The 19,104-nt window shown below is 43.4% G+C and overlaps 1 protein-coding gene across 1 annotated transcript in view; it reads right to left on the bottom strand.

The window, feature by feature from the left end:
* LOC134145245 (rho GTPase-activating protein 20-like) overlaps window positions 1-19,104 on the bottom strand; it is a 42,034-nt gene that overhangs the window by 9,631 nt on the left and 13,299 nt on the right. The window contains exons 2-8 of the mRNA XM_062584589.1: window positions 11,809-11,891; window positions 7,082-7,252; window positions 6,280-6,429; window positions 4,664-4,705; window positions 3,816-3,900; window positions 2,866-2,943; window positions 1,647-1,713 (exon numbers count right to left, since the gene is read on the bottom strand). Coding sequence (XP_062440573.1) covers window positions 1,647-1,713; window positions 2,866-2,943; window positions 3,816-3,900; window positions 4,664-4,705; window positions 6,280-6,429; window positions 7,082-7,252; window positions 11,809-11,888 — 673 coding nt within the window. The 5' untranslated portion in view covers window positions 11,889-11,891. The remainder of the gene's footprint in view (window positions 1-1,646; window positions 1,714-2,865; window positions 2,944-3,815; window positions 3,901-4,663; window positions 4,706-6,279; window positions 6,430-7,081; window positions 7,253-11,808; window positions 11,892-19,104) is intronic.

Below are 19,104 nucleotides of genomic sequence, written 5' to 3' on the forward strand. Positions count from 1 at the left end.
AGCGGGTACTTCCTTGCTTCTGTCCTGGCTGGTGGGCTGCTTAGTGCACGAATGTGCTGCCTGTCGGGACTGGCTGTGCTACCTCGCTCTGGCCAGCAGGAACTCCATGAGGACAGAATCCTCACGATCTTTTGGCCTGACAGAAGTGCAAACTCTCAAGAAAGTTTTTTTAAAAAAGAACAAACCTAAAGCACCACAAACATACTCAGAAGACCTAATTAAAGAGTTCTGAATTTCAGGAAAAGTTCAAATCAGGCTTGATTTAAATTTTGTCTTAATGGCTCATCCCTAAATATGATTCTATCATTGAATCAAACATAATAATACAATTTGTTATGAATTACTATAGGAAAAAACAAGAGTATATTTTGCATGCTTTCCCAAATTAAAAATGTGGCCTAATTTTAATTGTTTAATTAATCTTATTTTGCGATCTTGTTTTTGTCAAAAATGCACACGTGAAAACTATTATTATTATTATTATTATGATCATCATCAGCAAACTCCAGCTGCAGTGATCTTCATGCTGAACGCCTAGTACTTAACAGACAAAACTTGTTTCATTTGAAATGCGTTGTTTTATTTCTAAAATCACCTCTTACAAATCTCCAAAACTCTCTTCCATTGTAGCAGTCTTCAACTCCTATACATGCACATTTATTTTCCCCTCAAGCCTCAGAGGTGTCTATAACCTAAAAAGCAGTTGCTTAAAAAATGAACTTTTCAAATAGGCAGACTGTAAAAGGCATTGTCCCACATGGCCCATCTCTCCTTCCGAGGTTAGATCAGATGCTAAAGAGCCTTATGAAACAAATTAAGTGTTTAATATGACATGACATCTTGCATGGAAAATAGTTTCTTTGTTTGTGAACTGAAATGCAATGAAAAAAAATAAACACCCAAAAAAGGAGGATAAATGTGTTAGCTTCTTAATTAGAGGTTTAAAAGTCACCAGTGGATCCATTTAAAAATTCTGCTTCCTTCAGCTACCAAACTGCTTTCACCTGGACCTACGTCCCTGGTAGATGGCAACCTAACTGCGATGACTTGTTCTGCTTTTGGTGTGGCCTGAATGCAAAGAGCTGCACGGTGCCAGGTGTTGCTATGTGTGACAGATGCTGGTGGGGGCCTCTTTCGCCGCGTCATGATGGCGGAGCGAGGAGGCCCCAGGCCCCGGTGCTGCCTGTGAGGACAGGAAGGCTGCACGAGCGGCAGAGGAGGACAGCCAGCCTCCAAGCATGCCACTCTATGACCTTGGACCAGCAGCCATGAGGATGGGGGTGGAAGGCCTCAAGGCATGCCCTGCCTGCAGCCCCTGCTGCATAGATAAAGCTTCTCAAGCCAGCCTAAAGGACTCCTGCACACACGGAGCATCTACTGAAGAGTGGAACGGGGGGCTCTCACCCAGAACTTGCTTGAAAAAGGGAGGTGAACATGAAGAAAAGCTTCAGAGATGTTACCATCCCTTGGTTAAACATGGATCCTGAGACTATAAGCCAAGTGACAAAACAGCTTGACACAGCCCCCCCACCATTCCTTCTTTTAGGGAAGAGTGCAGTTTGACATGTTTCTGTGGCATACATACCAGTGTCATTTATCAGTTATTCTAGCAGTGGTGGAAATGACAGAAATGGGAAAGCTCTTACCAATGAGAGGGTAAGCAGAGTCATCTTTTCCTGAGATCACCCAGAGGTGGTGGTCATTTGTTCTACCCTGGAAATTGAGGGACAGAGAAGAGAAAGAAAATTAGGTCAAGGGGGCCAGGATGAAGGTCCGATAGGCAGCACACCAGGCAGAGAGCAAAGCAATGGATAGAAATAACAGCTGAGTGGGCCATGGGGCAGGAAGCATGTGGCCATCTCCAGGACCATGGTGTGGCTGAGAGGGAGAGGTGTGCCTGACTGGTACGCAGCGGAAGGGGAAAGGTTCAGGAGACAGAGGGATTGGGAGCTGGCAGGATATAAAGCCACATTAAGGTTTCCTGAATGTCCACCCAGCAGGCTCTGATTCAGGAAATCCCTTCACACGCTGAGCAAAGCACCAGCAGCGGAGTCCTAGTGCTTGCTCAGGAATGTCAGCATTGTTCATGAAGCGCAATAGCATTTTCCACCTCAACAGGCCATTGCATTTAGCTGCTGCTGCCAGGTGAGGTTACAGATCTGCCTATTCCTACCATCCCAAGTATTTCCTACATCTGCTTGCATGCCAAAGCCCAGCCACACTTATATGACATATTGTCCTTGTATGTTCTGCAAGCTGAAGAAAGGCAAAAAAGATTCATCTCTCCTCTCATGGGGAGCCACGGAGCATGATCAGCCTTGTGTTCATAAAAATACACATGAACTATATATAACACAACTGAAGTGATTTTCTTAATATGCAGTGAGAATGAGGCTTCTCAGGTCTATTTCAGCAATACATTGCACAGCCCTCCTTGGTATTAAACTACTGGGACACTATCACAGCCCCTGTTAATTGATGGACACTGGGAAAAGGGAAATGGTAATGGGAAATGGTTTGTCTGACAACAGCACTGATTTGCTCAGTCATTTCACAGCTACATTAATAATCCTTAGACAAATTTGGCTCAAGACTAAAGCTGAGCACGAGCTTTGAAGTCTTCTGAAATCCAAAGGACTTCATTACACCAGGTCTGAATTTAATGTGGGTGTGTAAGTATGTCTGTGTTTCTATTTTTTTTGTATCCACACAACCAGTTTGCTTCATCATGTAGTTGAGAGAATATTAATGCCTTGAAGTTTAACTACAGCAATTCTATACTCCTCCACATCTGCACTATCTCATAAACCAGATGTTGCCAGCCTCTCAAGCTAAGACCTGGCAAACTATACCATAGTCACTTACAGGAAATCCAAGCTGTTCAAGTGTCTTCTTGATCACACTGTCTACAGTTTCCACATTGGACACTCTGACTGTGGTAGTCTAGAAAGGAAAACAAAGAAAATACAGATAAAAAGGTATGAAGTTTGATTGTAGATTTTTGTAGCTTGAAAATCAGGGAAAATGTCACTAATCTTTCTTCTGACTGCCTTTACTAAATGTTGATGGTTAGACGAGCTGTGCTAATTCAAACTACACTGGAATCATTGTTAATGATGATGGCTATGCAGTGTGAAAACTATTCCCAGCTAGTTCTATCACTGGTTTATTATGGCATCCAAAGGCTTCACCCAGTGGAAATCACAGGAACTGGGTAGTGTTCAAATGCTGCATTTGGTCACATTAGTAGTAATGCCATGGTCACTCCAAAGGGTGAGTGTGGCACTAAAAAAAGGGTGAGTGCCTGAGGTCCTTCTCTGAGAGAAGAGTCACCAGGAGATGAAGGTGACCCACCAAGCTTGGCATGAAGCCTAGAAATGTAAGCTAGTAATATGAAGAGATAGGAATACATTCCAGTGCCTGAATTCAGGAGAACACCCCAGTGACTTTTTCACGATCAATATCCTTAACTTACTGCACTGAAAATTGGAATTACTGGGCACTCAACCACAAATCATCACCATTTATGAAGTAAAGCAGAAGGAAAAGAAGAAAGAAGCCAGAGGCCAAGAATAGTCTTAAGAATTAACTGCTCTTTGGTAAGGGTCTGACTGCCTCCCTATTTCCTAAACAAAACTGTCTCCAAGTGAGCTTCCAGCAGGAAGTATGCAGATGCACACTCTCTAAAATCTTTGCAGGTGGAAGTTTTGTTTTAAATGGGGATATCATCAGCATCACAGCCCTGTCTGCCTTCCCTCACCTCACACATCTCCATGCAGTATTGGTCTGATGGGCAAGTTCTTAGTTTTACTTACAGAAGAACAGTTATCGGCGTCCTGCACAAAGATCTGAAGGGCTAGAGTCTTCAGATATTCATTCCGTTTAGTTTCACTGATATGCCTGAATGTCAAAGGAAAGGGGAGGAATATAATTTCCCAACAGAACTCAAGAACAACCCTAAGATTTGGATCCAAAAGGTCCAAGTGACCTGCTCCTCGGCAATATAATAATAAAGATTAATTATGTCAGCAATAATAGCATACCAAGTTCACAGTGTGGTCAAACGCTCTTACTGGCTTATTTATCTTTCTTTGAGGCCCCAGAAAAGAAAAACCGTACATGGCAATACTTTAATGCAGATGTGTCTAGCATAACTACTTCTGTCATCCTTATGGTAATGTTCTCCACAAATTCAGAGACAACTTCTTCACCTCTCTGTCCCTACATAAACAGTTCTGCTTGGATGTTATTGGAAACCACAGTTAAAATTAAATAAATAAATAATAATAATAATAATAAAAAACTGGAGCCTTAAGATGCCATGAAATATGAACTTTGGATCAAACCAAAAACTATCTAAAGAATCAATATCATTTGTGACATTTCCATATTGATTAGCAAAGCCAATATCTAGCTCCAAAGGAAAAAAAACATGCTCCAAAAATGTTATCTTCTAGTGGATTTAATCTTTTCTCGACCGTTAAAACCAATTTCACTTTCACCAAGGGACTCTACATACAGGTTTCAAAAGGGGATTTTTCAAATGGTATCTAGACACTTAATGTCCTGAAAATCAGAGGTGATTTGATTTCTAGCATCTTACTTTTCTTCTGAGGACTGTAGAAGAGCCACCCAGAAGGAGGGTGAAAGAAGTGTCACTTACCACAGTAATGTGGAGAGCCATCGTTCCTTCACGTCAGCTGAGCTGAAGACAAAAAGAGCGGCAGATCATCAAATAAGTGCTGAGAAGTTAATACTTTGGAAACTCTACCTAGTATCACTTATATATAGCTGTAAGTCAAAGTTCCTTCCTGCAAAGCCCAGGAACAAAAGTACAGTCTTTTCCTGGTTCTGTTCTATTTTAATGAGTAACAACAACAACAACAACAATAATAATAAAAATTCCCAGCAACAAACTGGACTACATTTCCTGCCCAGGCTGACAAGTGTTCAGATAAGAAATAAATATCTTTCTATGATGCTGGAGTTAACTAATCTTGTGGTCCTTTAATACTTTTGTAGTGACCTTTAATTACTATTTTTTTCTTCTGCTGTTTCCTTTCCAGTGTCTGCAGTTCCTAGAAGCTTCTGCTGCCAACAAAGGTTATTCAGGTCTCAGTGATGTGAAGGAAATGGGACTGCTGTTGAATTTGGATTAAAACACAAGTGTCTGCTTACATGTCAGAGCATGAGTCCTAACGCCGGGAATCAATATCAAAGGAGGGACCAGCCTGGCTTTTGAACACGATGAGACAGTGAGTGTGAAATAAGAGTGTAGTTCCCATTTCTTTTTCCACTGAGGCAGCTGCCCTAGGAAAGCAGCACGAGCTGCCCAGACTAGCCCCACTGTCCAGTTGTACCAACCATACCCTGGGGACAGAAGGACCTTTGAAGACTGATGGCCTCTCTGCCTTGCAAAGCAGAAGATGAACAGAGACATCTGAGCTAATGCAGACCTGAGCCTCCTCTCGATACACTAACTTTAGATTCAATCTAGCCATGCTACATAGAGTTCCAGCTAATTAAAAACTTACCTGCTTTTTGGTGAGCCTTATTAGCTCAGGCACAACAACAGGTTAGTCTTTTAGATGGCATTTGGAAATGATCTGGTTGTTAGCAAGCCTGCTCCCTGCTCCCCTGCCTTCCTGTCTTGGGGGTTAGCAAAGACTAAGCAAGCTTTGGATTGTGCTGCTTGTGCAGACCCATTCTGAAGACCCTCTCCACCTTTACAAGCTGTTGCTGTGGGCCTGGGATGGCCTGGCAGATACCTGCAGGAGAAAGGTTTGCCCAGGAGCTGCTCATGTCATACTAACGGTGGATAAAGGATTTAATCCTGGCACAAGGCCATCTGGCATTTTCCATTGGCATAACTAACCTGTTCTTCATAATGAAAAATTCTCAAACTAGGGCTAATCTTGTACAGAAGTGGCTGCTGGCAGTTGCTGAAACAACATACTTATAGGTTACATAACGGCACAGCTGGCTTGCTAGATTTGGATGTGCTATCACAGGACATTCTGCTGCAGGGTTAGCTCTCATTAGAACAACATTTGTAAGGCTTGACTCTCTGGATTAAAAGACTCTCAGGGACCAGCCGATAGATATAATTTTAAGATGACTGTCTCCCAAGATCTAAGTGTTTCCCGCACTGCTAAACTCAACAGGAGAGTGGGTTTAGTAGGGTTCAGAGCCCTACGCCCTCAGTCATCACTCGGCTTGATACATGGAGGACTTGGGCAGCTGCCAGGTTGCAAATGGAGGACTGGTGTCTGATGATACCTGAAGGTGACAACATAGTTGATGGTAGGCCAGCCAATGACAAATGAATTCTCAGGACTTGTCTTTTTCTCCGTTACTTCGCTGAGACAGGTGCTGGTCCATATTTCACTCAGGTGCACTTGCTTTTTGAGCTTCAAGCTGGAGGATGATCTGCAATTCAAATCATAGATTTCTTAGGCCAGATCCTAACATCTAGACCTCCATAGTCTAGTAACACAGTTTTCTGGTTACGCTGATGTAGTGACAGCAACAGCACCCAAAAGCTAAATGCCTAGGCATGTGCAAGCACTACCAGAAGGTTTTGCAAGTTGATTTAGGGGTTGGTGGCCGCAGTGGGACAACTGTGGCTTAGAACAGTGATTCACTAGAGCCATAGGCAGGCAGATGGTGATTCAGGCTAATTACTGGCTATGCTGTCTTTCTAATAACTACAGTCACCCAAGCTGTTCACTTATGTGTTATATGAAACCCTGGCAGAATCAGTTTTCTGCACTCACTGCCTCCTGCCCTCATGCTATTTCTTCAAGAAGTAAAGTAAGTAAGTGCCTTTTACTTATGCCCACATAAGTAAAAGGGCAAAATCACTTAGACAACCTTTTCCTTCAGGAAAATGTTGTGAAACATTAATACCAAGAGGAATTTCTAGAGATGAAAGGGAGAGGATGCCATTTTAGGCAGAGGATGGACATTTTAGAGCCAAGTTTGAAAAGAAGGGTTATTCTGGTGCATGCCACACAAATAGCTCAGAGTCCAGCCTTAATCGGAGGTACTAGGAAAATGAGTGAGTGTGAATTCCTCTTACTTGGACTTGGCGATGATCAGTGCATCACTTAACAAAATCAAGTGTCTCTCTTGGGTCTGCAGGCCTATGGTTAGCTGTACTCGCTCGTCCAGGATGAAAGTAGAGCCTGGGCTGCTGCACAGCCCACTCAGCAGCCCATCATCTGAATGGGAAGGGGCAAAGGTAGCTTCCCTGCAGAAAGAAGAAAAATCACAAGATTTTGTCAGTAAGGCTTTCCCATAAGGGTTGATGGACACAAGTGGCTTTGTTTTGGAACAGCTGGATAGCCTAGTGCTTCTCCCAGCACTGCCCCTCTCACTCTCAATTATGATCTGCATTTGATTCCTCTGCCCAAACAATTACATCAGCCTCAAGCCGATGTGAATACCTACACCAATTCTGGAGGGATTAAACTGCTCAAATACTCCTCTTTGAGTCATTTCTCACTCAAGTAAAATGCTTTTCCCCTGCATTGGCTTACGAGTTGTGACTCAAAAAGAAGATGGAAAATGACTGGCAGTCCCTGGCTCATGGCACCACTCAACATGGAGTGTCAAGGGAATGCTAATGGAGACTGTTATTTTCATTTCTACCTATGTTTTCTGTCTGTATTGAACTGCTTGTCAATGCAAGGGCTGCTTGGGCTGCAGCAGAAAGAAAATGAACTGCCTATTCTTGTCTAATTCCAGCCACGTGATTCTGGTTTGCTTGGCTTAAATCCAACAACTTGTGTTTCAGCTGAGACTGATTTAGGTGCTGGCCATTTCCAAAAAAACCTGATGGTTGCTGCATGTTGATTGAAGTCAACATGCGGTCATCGGGATTAAACCAGATCCTCTCTCCATGCTCGCCCCAGCTGGGACAGCCACTTGTCTCCCTCCTCTCCTCCCAGTTCCCTTGGCAGTGCTCCCAGGGGTGTCCTGCCCCATTCTGCACTCTGGCTCGCACAGCAGCCCTGGCACTAGGACAAGTCCCTGCTGCCACGTCCTGGCCCCACCTGTCCTTCAGAGGTGGAATTGCACTGAATAAATACGGAATAGTTCTTCGCTGAGAGGCCGTGTTTGTGGGACCGGTCCCAAATGGATTGCTAACCTCTGAGAAATAGCTTTGGATTTAAGTAGATAGAAAGACACAGAGCTCCTCCTGCTCCTACACATACACAAGAACGTGCATCTGGTCTGCAGGTAAGGGCCCCCGTGGACAGGTACCTGCCTTTCTTTCACCCTTCTGCAATACTGATCCAGTCTGAGCATAGTTCCTACACTAACAAATGAAAAAAACACATAGGCTTTAAGTGTAGTGTTTTCAACATTTCTAGCCTAACTCAGTTTCTGCTGGCCTCAGAAATCAGCCACTTTGACTTCATAGGACTGAGCTTAAAGTTATTCATTAGCAACTTTTGAAAATCATCCTCCAGTCACAGAAACACCTGCACTCTGACAGGCAGAAATTCACTCTTCCCTTCTCACCACCAGCAAGTGCCTGCCTGGCTTCTGCAGCCACTGCCATTACAAATGAGAGAAAAAATCACCTTTAAACTTACTGTTAAAAGCTTCCTGCGTGCCTCACTTGAGCAGTGGGAGCCACACGATTGCTCAAGCTCGGCAGTGGATTTCTTAGCGTTGGAGGAATTACACAGCTTTGTAAAAACAGCAGCAGGATAGCAAAAAAATTCACCAATACTCTGGTGGCCTAAGCAAAGATGGCATCATACCAGCTCCCTTCAGAGCAATCCATCATGAGAAACATTTAAAGCTCCCTCCCCTCACAAAGATATTCTCCGGCCAAATAAAGTCAAGAATTTGTGTCTTTTCTTTCCTTTTCTTTTTAGTGTATGTTGGGGGCAGGGAAGAATGGCAAAGAAGCCCCATCGCTTGGCCAGTAGATAACTGAGTAAAAACAAATTCTGCCTTTTGTTTTAAACAGTCCTATGAGAGTAGCTCCTGCACGGATGTTTCAGAAAAACAGGATGTACCCTGCAGCAATTACCTATGGAGTGACAAAAAAAGGGGTGTCCTTTAGGAGGGCTGGTCATGGTCAAAATGTAAATCAGATCAATGTTGTCATCTTTTTCTCATAAAGAAAAGAAAAAAAACAAGGTAAACAAATCCCTCAGGAAATGTTATTTATAAGATCGTTATCAGATCAAGGCTGACAGGAGCATGGGATGCCCTCATCCATGTCTAATAGTCATGTGGTGCTGCAGGAGGAAAAAGGAATGGAACTGAAGAGGACTTGGCCTGCACTAAAGGGCCAAGGAGCTTGGCCCATGGCTAGCACTTGATATTTTAGCTGACAGTTTGCAGGTCTGGTGTGTCTGTACTTGACTCTGTCTGTCAACGCTTCTGGTGCTCTACCTCTGAAGAAACAAAAGTCAATGGAGCACTGGATGGCTCCAGAGTTGTGGGCAAAGGAGGAAGGTTTTCCCATCAAGGTCACCACTTAACCTGTCTGCAGAAGCTGGTAGTGAGGGAAAGCTGCTGTCACTTGACAGGGCACATGAATCTGCTGGAGCATGGCCAGGTCCTAGTGGTTCTCCCAGCAAATCATCAGAACTGATGCCATGCTATATGCTGTTAATAGAGAGCTGACAGACTCCTCAGCATCCCCCTAAATGCTGTTCCCAGCCTTCACACACTTCTAGAGTAATCTGTGTTTGGAAACACAGTCGAATCTCAAAAACAGTCCATCCCACTGGTGATCCCAGCAGGCAGAGCAGGCAAAGGACAGATCTCCTGTGGTGAGTCCCCGCACGGAGTAGAACAGCAGAACACTCATTGTGGATGGAGGCAGCTGCAGTGCTGACACGAGAGTGTATCAACATGCCTGTGTCCTATTGCACCTTCCTCATACACCTTAGCTGTCCTCCACCTGCTCTGAAGGCAGGTATTTTTGCCCCAGGTCTCTCATTCTGTCAAGACCTGTGGTCAAGGCAGTATTATTGCCTGACCTTCCTCTCCCTGGAACAGCTCCTTCCAGATCTTTCATGGATGGGAGTATTTAACAGCCTCTTTCTCTTTGAATTTAAATTAAATCTCAGCCCTTTATTGCAGTCAGAGCACAGGGGATGGGTCTGACTCCGGTCTCTGCTCTGGCAGAGCACAGGCAGGCCCATACAGGGCTTCTCTTCACCAAGGTCATCTATTTTCATGCTTCCCAATTCTGCTTCTCACCCACAGCCACACACTGCTGGCACTGATGTCCCAGGACAGAGGAGCCCTTCACATAACGGTCTGCACTGGGCTGCTTCTGTCTCCAAAGTTTGTTTCTGTCTCTCTTTCCTCTGACATCAGTTGTTTCATTTCTTAGGGCACCTCTGTTTCTTTTCCTCATACCACTGCCCATTGCTGGTGGGATGGTAGACTAAACAGCAATGAATCCATCAGCTAAACATTAATTGACTGCACAGCCAGAATGACATAGGGAAGCTGGTCTCCTTAGCAGTCCAGCAAGAGGAGCTGGAACAGTGCTGCTTCTGCTGTTTGCAGGCGTAGGGGATATATACACACATATTTAAAGGAAAATCTCTTATTCTTTTCAGGAGGCATGGCTTCCCAAACAACAAACCAGCATGCATTTGTGTAGATGATGATGAGTGACCTGGTCATTTCATTTCATTTCAGGAGAAGAGTGCCCTGGATTTTGTGTCTGTGAACTGTGGTTCATTGCTCCTGCTTGGCAGAAGCACAGCAGCTTCCCTACAGGCACGGTGCCCTGCCTGGGTGAAAGGGAGGCAGTGTGGGCTTCCAGCTGAGTGTGAATTTGAGGAAAAACGCCCAGCTGACAAACCAGGAGATGAGGTCCTCTTCTTACCTGGAGACTAAGCATGACAGCGCAGAGAGTGCTACACTGTGGCCCTGCAAGCTCTGAACATGTCTCTGCTTGAAAGTTTTGCTAAGTCAACAGGCTAATGGTGATGGGGACACATGACAGAGAAGTCAGGAACACTGGAAGATCTCTTACTCAATTACACTTGGACTGTACAGAGCATTTCATACCCTAACGGCAAGGAACAGTTCCGCACTGCAAGGGATGGAGGAAGGGCACTTCATCAGCCAGTCCTTGGGGTGCTCTCAGGGCTGTACGGGTAATGCCTGAGCTGCCAGCAGTGCAAACGCTCCACTTAGGTAAGTAAGAGAACTGTCAGAGCTACAACACCAGAGAAACATACTGTAGAAACCTGCACACTTTGTACTCCCTAATTTTACCTGGGTGCCCTGCACTGTGCTGGACTGGATGTGATAGGTATCAAACACCTAAACCTAATCCTGTTTGCTTTGAAAATAATCAGCTAACCTTGCAGATGTCTCCACCCCATTTTTGTTGAAGGCCTCTCATACCGTGGGGAACTGTGTGCTTTATCACTGGCAGTCTACTCTTGGCCTCTCAAACTAGACTCCTATGGATAACTAGATATTGTTGTGTGTGCAGCCAGTGGCACACAGAGTTCACCTTTGCAACGACCATTTTTCCATAAGGGTCAGATTCTTAACTCTGGTATAAAACTACAAACCCAGAGTAATTCCACTAAGCTCACTGGCGTTATTTTGGTTTACCTGCCCGTAACGGAGATCATTGCCTGGCACTATACATTTTTAAAGTACGTTCCAGCAAATCAGAAAATCTTCCATATCTGTTTGCACAAAAATTAGCCTTTATATTGTGAACTGAACTAGAAAAGCAACTTGGGTTTGGTCTGTATATGGAGAAAGGTAAAAAATAAGGGCTCAGAATAACATTTCTTCTACCTGGGATGGTATTTTGACTTGCTGAGAGCTTTAGTAATGGCAGAAGGGGCAGATCGTCTTCTTTGGACTATGGGCTTCATTTTCTGTAAAAGAAAAATACATTCCCATTAGTGTGGCCATCTGAGAAGCAGCCCTGCTTATTGCACTCAACAAGTTTTCTTTTTACGTGTGAACATACACTGAACCTCACCACTGAAGGCCACAGTCTGTGCTCTCAGAGACACTTTCTTTCATTACTATTAAAACACTAGTCAATTCTCACAATTGAGTGGGACACTCAAGACTTTCCTAACTGGAAATGCCTCCCATTTTCACAGCTAAAGTTCAAAGTAATGGCATGAAATTGAGCAGAGAAAAAACTCAGGCTGAAGGTCAGGAAAAATTTCCGAACACTCATGTCTCATAGACAGTGGAATAGTCTGCTAAGGAAAGGTATGGAAATCCCATTTAAAACTGGACTGACAAAGTTCTGGGCAGCATACAATACTGTAGGAGCAATATTTTATGGTCTAAAGGAATGGATGAGATTATCTAACAGATTTTTCTCTATCTTTAATTTCCATGACCTATAGATTCAGCAAATAGACTGTTATTAAGCCCCTCTCCAGGTTACTCATCTTTTACTCAAGACACTCATCTTTTTTTTTAAACAGCCTTAGCCACAAAATCTTGTGCGACACACAAATGATGTGACTATGATGGTGAGACTTGTCAGTGAGACATGGTAAGCATCCCAGTCAACATATACAATTGAAGGTCATAGGTATCCTTTTATTTGCTAAATGAATTTTGTGCTGGAGAAAAATGCTAGATTTTAGCCCTGGAGACAGATCCTTAAATGAAGAGCTCATGCCTAAGCATGGGATAATCTGTTGCAAAACTCATTTGTAATTTCTGCGTGTGCCTGCGTTAGAACTTTAAGAACAAAAAAGTTGAGAGTATGCCGAGAATTAATGACTTCTCAACTTCTGAACGTATTAAGTATGGAGAATCCTAAGAATAAGAGAAATCAGGATTGCTGGTTGAGGAAAGGTCCCTTAGAGAAAGAGAGCTATTTTTATTAACTGCTCACTATTCAAACTCTGTACTGAATGCAGAATGTGCTCGTTGCATGTGAACTCATTAATACTATCTCTGAGTACATTATGATATTAGAGCTCAGTACCTTAAATATTAACCACATTATCCTGTGATGTTAGAGGAAGGTATTATTCCCATCTCACTGATGGAAAGCCGAAGAACAAAGTGATTACAATAAATATGGGTTCTCAACACATTTGATCTGATTTTTCTGAGCAGAGAGGTTGGCTGGAGGTGTTGTTTGTCTGAAGCACAGTTCCTGGTCACTTTTGCTGAAGCTGAAAGGGCTCCCCACTTCTATAAATCTCTCCATGGGATTTATGTCAGGAATCCAGAAAAATAAGAACAGGTCATTAGTGACCACCTCAAAAGTTGGTGGAAGTGATTTACCAAGCTTTAGAAAGGAAACTGTGCCAGAGGTGGGAGAGGAATCCGGTTGTCAGGGAGGCAGCACACACTCTTACTCATGTCCTGTCTCATATACAAGACACCTTTGACTTCTGCAACAAGGGTCCAAGGAATCCTACAGTCAAGAGCTCGCCATAAAACAGATCTCTGATTCGCTGCCTGATCAGGTCCATCTGTGCACTTCGAAGCACAGACAATCTTGTGAAAAAGAGTATATGAGCAAATAACTCAAAGTTGGAGTGGGGTCGCAAGAACAATTTAATTAAGTCATTTCCTAAAGTCTGAATGCTCAGCTTTGCAACATCAGTAACATTCTTTTAAGCAGTTTCTTTGGACACATGTGTATATGTAAACAGGAGGCAAGTGGACGGCAATTTCTCCCTCATTCCCTGATTTGACATTACCAGGCAAAGATGTAAGTCTACCTTAGGATGCTTCAATAAAAATAATACCAGCTCAAAAATGTCCATTTTTTAAAAAAAGAGAGAGTACTGAGAGGGAACATCTGGCTTTCAGAGGTGCCTTAGTAGGATAAAATGTTCTTACAAAACATGATACAGTAAAGCAGTCACCGTATAATATCATCGTAAAGGGGAGGGGGGTGTACTGGGAAACCCTAGGCGGTTGTCAGCTGCAGAGACCACCTGAACACAGTGGGCATGAAGGAAGCCTAAGGCATCTTTGGGCCAGGGGCATTGTGCTATCATCTCGAATGGTGTTCCAATAATACCTTGGAAGTGATAGTATCTTCTGTTCCCAAGGAACCTATGGCACTTGAAAACCTTACTGCAGGGAAAGGAATCATTTTGGCCTCCCCGGAACTGTAGTTTCCTCTGTGGTAAAACTTGGTTAGGAATTCTAACAACATACATAACATGAGTGTAGTGTAGAAAATCATTTACCCCAAATAAATATCAAGGGAAAAATCAGTCAGGATTTCATTACCCAGCTGACAGAGAAAAAGTTCTGGCATATGTTTTCTTCTGATCACTAGGAATGGTTTCACACCATATCTGAATGATGGCAAGCATACTCTCCAAGAAGCCGTGCTTGTGCCCACCTATTACATTTCTCCAGAAGAGTCTGGTGACCTTTTCATTGGCACCACTTCTAGCAGCCACTGGACTACCAGTGAAGGTCTCACAGTGAAGGTTCATGTGAAATGCTGTGACTGCAAGACACAAATTATTCTTCATACTCAATCTCCAGATAAAATACTGAGATTATCATCTACGTGGAGGTCCGTTTGCCTGATCCAAAATAGACTTCAGACAAATTAGAAAAGTCTTCCAAGCCTTCAGTCAAAGTCTATGCTACCTCAGCCAACAACATATCCTTGGCAGGACACCACTGAGATGATGGTCACAAGATCACCCAAACAGCACCTTACTAAGGGAATGAGGCACACAAGTAATTGATTTGCATATTTAGTAAAATAAGAATAAATTGTTCTGCCTTTGGGTCAAGTAGACATGCAAGATAAAAACAGTTGCTCATTTTCTCCTCCCCTTCTTGGAAGAGCCTAGCTGTGTGCCTCATTTTAACCAATTTTGGTTTATATGGGCTAGTCAATGTAGATGAGGTTTCCTCAAGGGGTTACTGGACAGGAAAATTCTTCTGACACCTTGAGTGTTATTTCAGTGACATTAAAAAGTGCTTTGAATCCTGCACATTTCTAGGGTTCACAGCTTTACAGCTTTGTTGGGGGGGGAGGGAAGAGAGAAAAAAGATGATCAAAATATACCAGAAACATGACCAAAGTTACACACAGAGGAGCAAACATGCTGACATCAGCCAGTGAAGTCAGAAAGGGGCAATCAGACTGATGTTATTTTAACATCAAAAAACGCCAGATGAAGAAATGGAGCTCACACTGCATCCTTTAGCAGTTCTCAACCTTCTCACTGTGAGAGCTGGTCAAACGTGTCTCAGTGAAAACTTTGAAATGTTAGGTGCAATGGGTCTATGAAAATATACTAGACACTATCTAACCTGACCTTCCAGTTCTTGGACCAGGAAATCCCAGGTCCTCAATACTGCCATTTTCCCATGAACACTGTATTGACTAAGTATCATATGACTTTTGATATCAAGATCTGATGGGACATGTCACTAATGGAAGGACATTAAAAACTGCATATGACAGCTCTCTGTATCATTTGACATATTTGCAGTCTTAAATATCACTATTACAGGACATGATTGGCCACTTTACTTAGCACAAACACCTCTGCTCTAGCTCTGCTGCAGGGAACTGACTGAATAGTCCTGACTGGGGATGCTGAGCACCAGGTGAACTGCTACTGGGTTCTGCAGGAGCCTGACTGTCATGGCTCCAAGGGGGAAGCTGTACCAGAGCTGGCCCTCTTGAACATTATTCTTGCCTTACGGGTGGGTGTCACTACAGACTGATAGGTAACAGTTGTATGAGCCTGGACTCTTGCTGGCTTTGCTGCTAAAAAGACCAAAGGAGAAAAATAGTCATCTTCCCGGTTTGTCCTTCCATTTCTCTGTCAAGAAGTGAAGCAAATTTTTGTTTGCCTCATGCAGCCCAGATAAAGCTTAATAAATTGATGGTGGTAATACAAGCTGTGCTCTTTGAGGTAATCATTGGAGATGTCAAGAAATCATTTGAAATGCAGTATAAAAATTTTCATATGTCCTACAAGAGCAGGAAATCATGTTGTACTTCTTTCTTAGTGTGATCTACATCACCAGCCAATTAATTACTACCATACAAGAGATCAGCTCAGAGATCACTTTAACAAGCTTGAAATATCATATTGCACCGGCTCTAACAAATGCTTATCATTAAGTAGACCTGGAATCACCAGACCACTCACTGGCCCTCTTCATCAGCAACCAGCTGATTTTCCTTTCACTCCAACGCACTTTTGGAGCAGGCAGCTCCAGCTTCTACCTCCCAGTTCACTATGAAGATGAAATGCTGTAAGGCCTTTGTATCACTCACAACAACTCTCTGGAGCTGCCACAGCCCCTTGCCCACTCTCCTTGTGGCTGCACTTCAGTGGTCACTTAGTGGAAGCTGCTGCTGGTGGTCCACAGCCCAGGGCTCACTCGTGCACCTGGAGGTGTAACACAGCCTGATTACTACAGCATTGCTTTCAGATGAAGAGAGAGCTTTGCTGCGTCCTGCACCATTACAGTCAGGGAATATTTTTGCTGGAAGTTAGCTCTGTTCACATTAACCAGGCACTCAAATCTGAGAGCTGTCAAAGGGACACAGCACAATCTCTCTCGCTGCTCTGTTGCTGTGGAAACAGATACTAGTTTACTCAACATACTTTGTAAGTGCTCGAACACTTGCAATGCTCTGGACTGTGTTTGTGCCTTACTCATCCCTGAGCTGCCAATTTTAGCTGTGTATTTCTTGGCACCGGGGCAAGTTGCGAGTCTAATACCCCTCATTCCAAACCCATGTATGGCCTACAATATCGATTCAGCTGGCCAACATAAGCATCTTTTTTTTTTTCTCTCTCTTTTTACCCCACTGACCCCTGCACATGAATGTTATTATTCAGATTGAGAAAGTGAGGTAGAGCTGAAAAATAATGACACCTGCTTAGTATATGGTGAATTCTCCTTCTGATGAGAGCAGGTCACAGCTTGTAGCACCTGTGTTGCTGGAATATTGGTATTTGGTTTAGTTCAAATTCAGAAATGGAAAGAAGTTTTTTTGCTTCAATAGTTCAAGTTTCCTGCAAAATGCAAATTATGTGAAATGTTTAAGAAACATCACTACATTGTGTTTCAAAAAAATGCAACGTACTCTCTACGACTCCAGTGTCTGCTGAGAGTTGACCAGACCGGTGAAATCTGCTAACAGCAGCGTGAAACTGCCTGGTTAGACTCATCCCTGGGGGTCAGCGTAAAGCAGGAGGGAAACATGTTTCTGTCACTCACAAGCTGTCGATGCTGTGAAGAATTGTAGGTTGTGGCAGAATGGATTATCTCAGGCCAGAGACCCTGGCTCTTCTAGACCAAACATGGGAGCTAGATGGTGAAGCAGTGGTTGGCTTGGCTATCTGCAAGCCCTGGACTGCCAGGCTGCAGGACCGTCTGCAAGGTAAGATGTGACAGATCTATGGACTTAAATATCTTAGGATTAATCCATATGATAAGGCTGCAGACCACTCCCTGGCCCTCTTCACCAGCAACCAGCTGATTTTCCTTTCACTGTGGTCCAGCTACAAAGCTGCAGACCGTGGAGCTGGATAGGTAAGCTGGCAAGAAACAAGGGCATTTTCCAGTGGAAATCTGCATGACAGAAAGCTTTAAAAATCTCTTTATTTACTGGAAGGCTCCTCCAAAGCAGTCCGTTTCCATGAAATGTTTGCTTTCAGTGAATCTGCATTTTCCAGGGGAAAAAAATACACTACTGGAAAATTTTAGAGTGTGTCTGCTTTGGTCATTGTGTATATCTTCACTGAAATACAGATTCACCGCTAGTTTGAAGACAAGTACTGGTATAGAAATAGCAGCTTGGAGCTCTGCAGAATCCAACACGCTCTGTGAAGAAATAGGGCTAGCTAGCAGGTCTAAAACTAGCCTGGTATGTCCATGTCACTCTGCTACCCATTGCATTGGCATGCCCTTCATGAGCCCTGGACACATAGCAAGGAAGATCAGCCAGCTAGCTGATGTCCATCTCATACATTCTCTACTGGGGAAAGGATTACAGCCATCTTCTTTTTTTTGGGGGGGGGGGGGGGCAGGGAGAAGGGAGATTGAGGCCAGGGCAGGAGGAGAAAGCACTGTGCACAGATCTTAAAATGTTCCTGTTGCTAGAGACAGACACAGCCTAAAAACAGGGCTGTGATTCCAGTTCTGAGACATTTACCCATTAGATTTAACCTGCTGTGAAAGAGAAGTCCAGCTGCCCCAATAACTTGTGGATTTTGCTCAATCTCTTCTCCTTCTATTCCCTCCTACATTTCAGGTGTCCATGCACTGACTGTTCCTGTTACAAGCAGGATTTAGAGAGGTTTGAAGCTGCATTCAATTAGAAACCATCACATGGAAATGAGAACTTTACATTTCAGACCTGACACTGGGCTGGCTTCCCTATTTTCAGAGGGGCTAAAAGCAGTAGACTCAAGTACAGAGAAAGTGTTAATCAGGTCTACCCTTATTCAGTGCAAACTGAGGTTTCACCATGAGTTCTCTGTATGCTGCTAAATGGAAAAAAGGGACTGCAAGCCTTGCAAAATTCTGCTGGTATGGTTGGAGGCACCCAGCTCATACTCCGTAGGGAAATTTGTTTCTCCCAGTCCATCTTGGCTTGCACTATATTTTACTCTTTTATATGGAAAATTTGCCCATCATCAGTGTCACTCTACCCAAGTCTTAAACATAGAGTCCACTTTGTAATGTGAAGATGGTGAAAGAATATCATGTCCTGATTGTATTTTTAATATGTTTGTTCAAAAATCCAGCCTCCAAGTCAATTACATGCTAATACTTAAATCACCTAGGGAAGATTACGTTGCTAAAGGCACTGTGTTAGGGAAGTAACGTGTGGGCCACAATATCCTTGACTATTTAGAGCATTATAGAGCTACCAGAGCCAAAAAGGCTGATATTATTCTCATCCTCTGATGGATTTTTGTGAAACATTACCTGCTCATACGTTCCCTGCAGCGTCAGCATGTTGCCTCAGACAGCTGATCACAGCTATTAATTAACTGATCCCCAGTAAAAACATGTTTTACAGTGATATACTTAAACGCAATAAAGTTACTGCATACATACAACTCATTATTAGCTCCTAGGAAATTTTGAGAATAA

This window comes from Rhea pennata, chromosome 11, assembly GCF_028389875.1.
Source record: "Rhea pennata isolate bPtePen1 chromosome 11, bPtePen1.pri, whole genome shotgun sequence".
NCBI classification, from domain to species: Eukaryota; Metazoa; Chordata; class Aves; order Rheiformes; family Rheidae; genus Rhea; species Rhea pennata.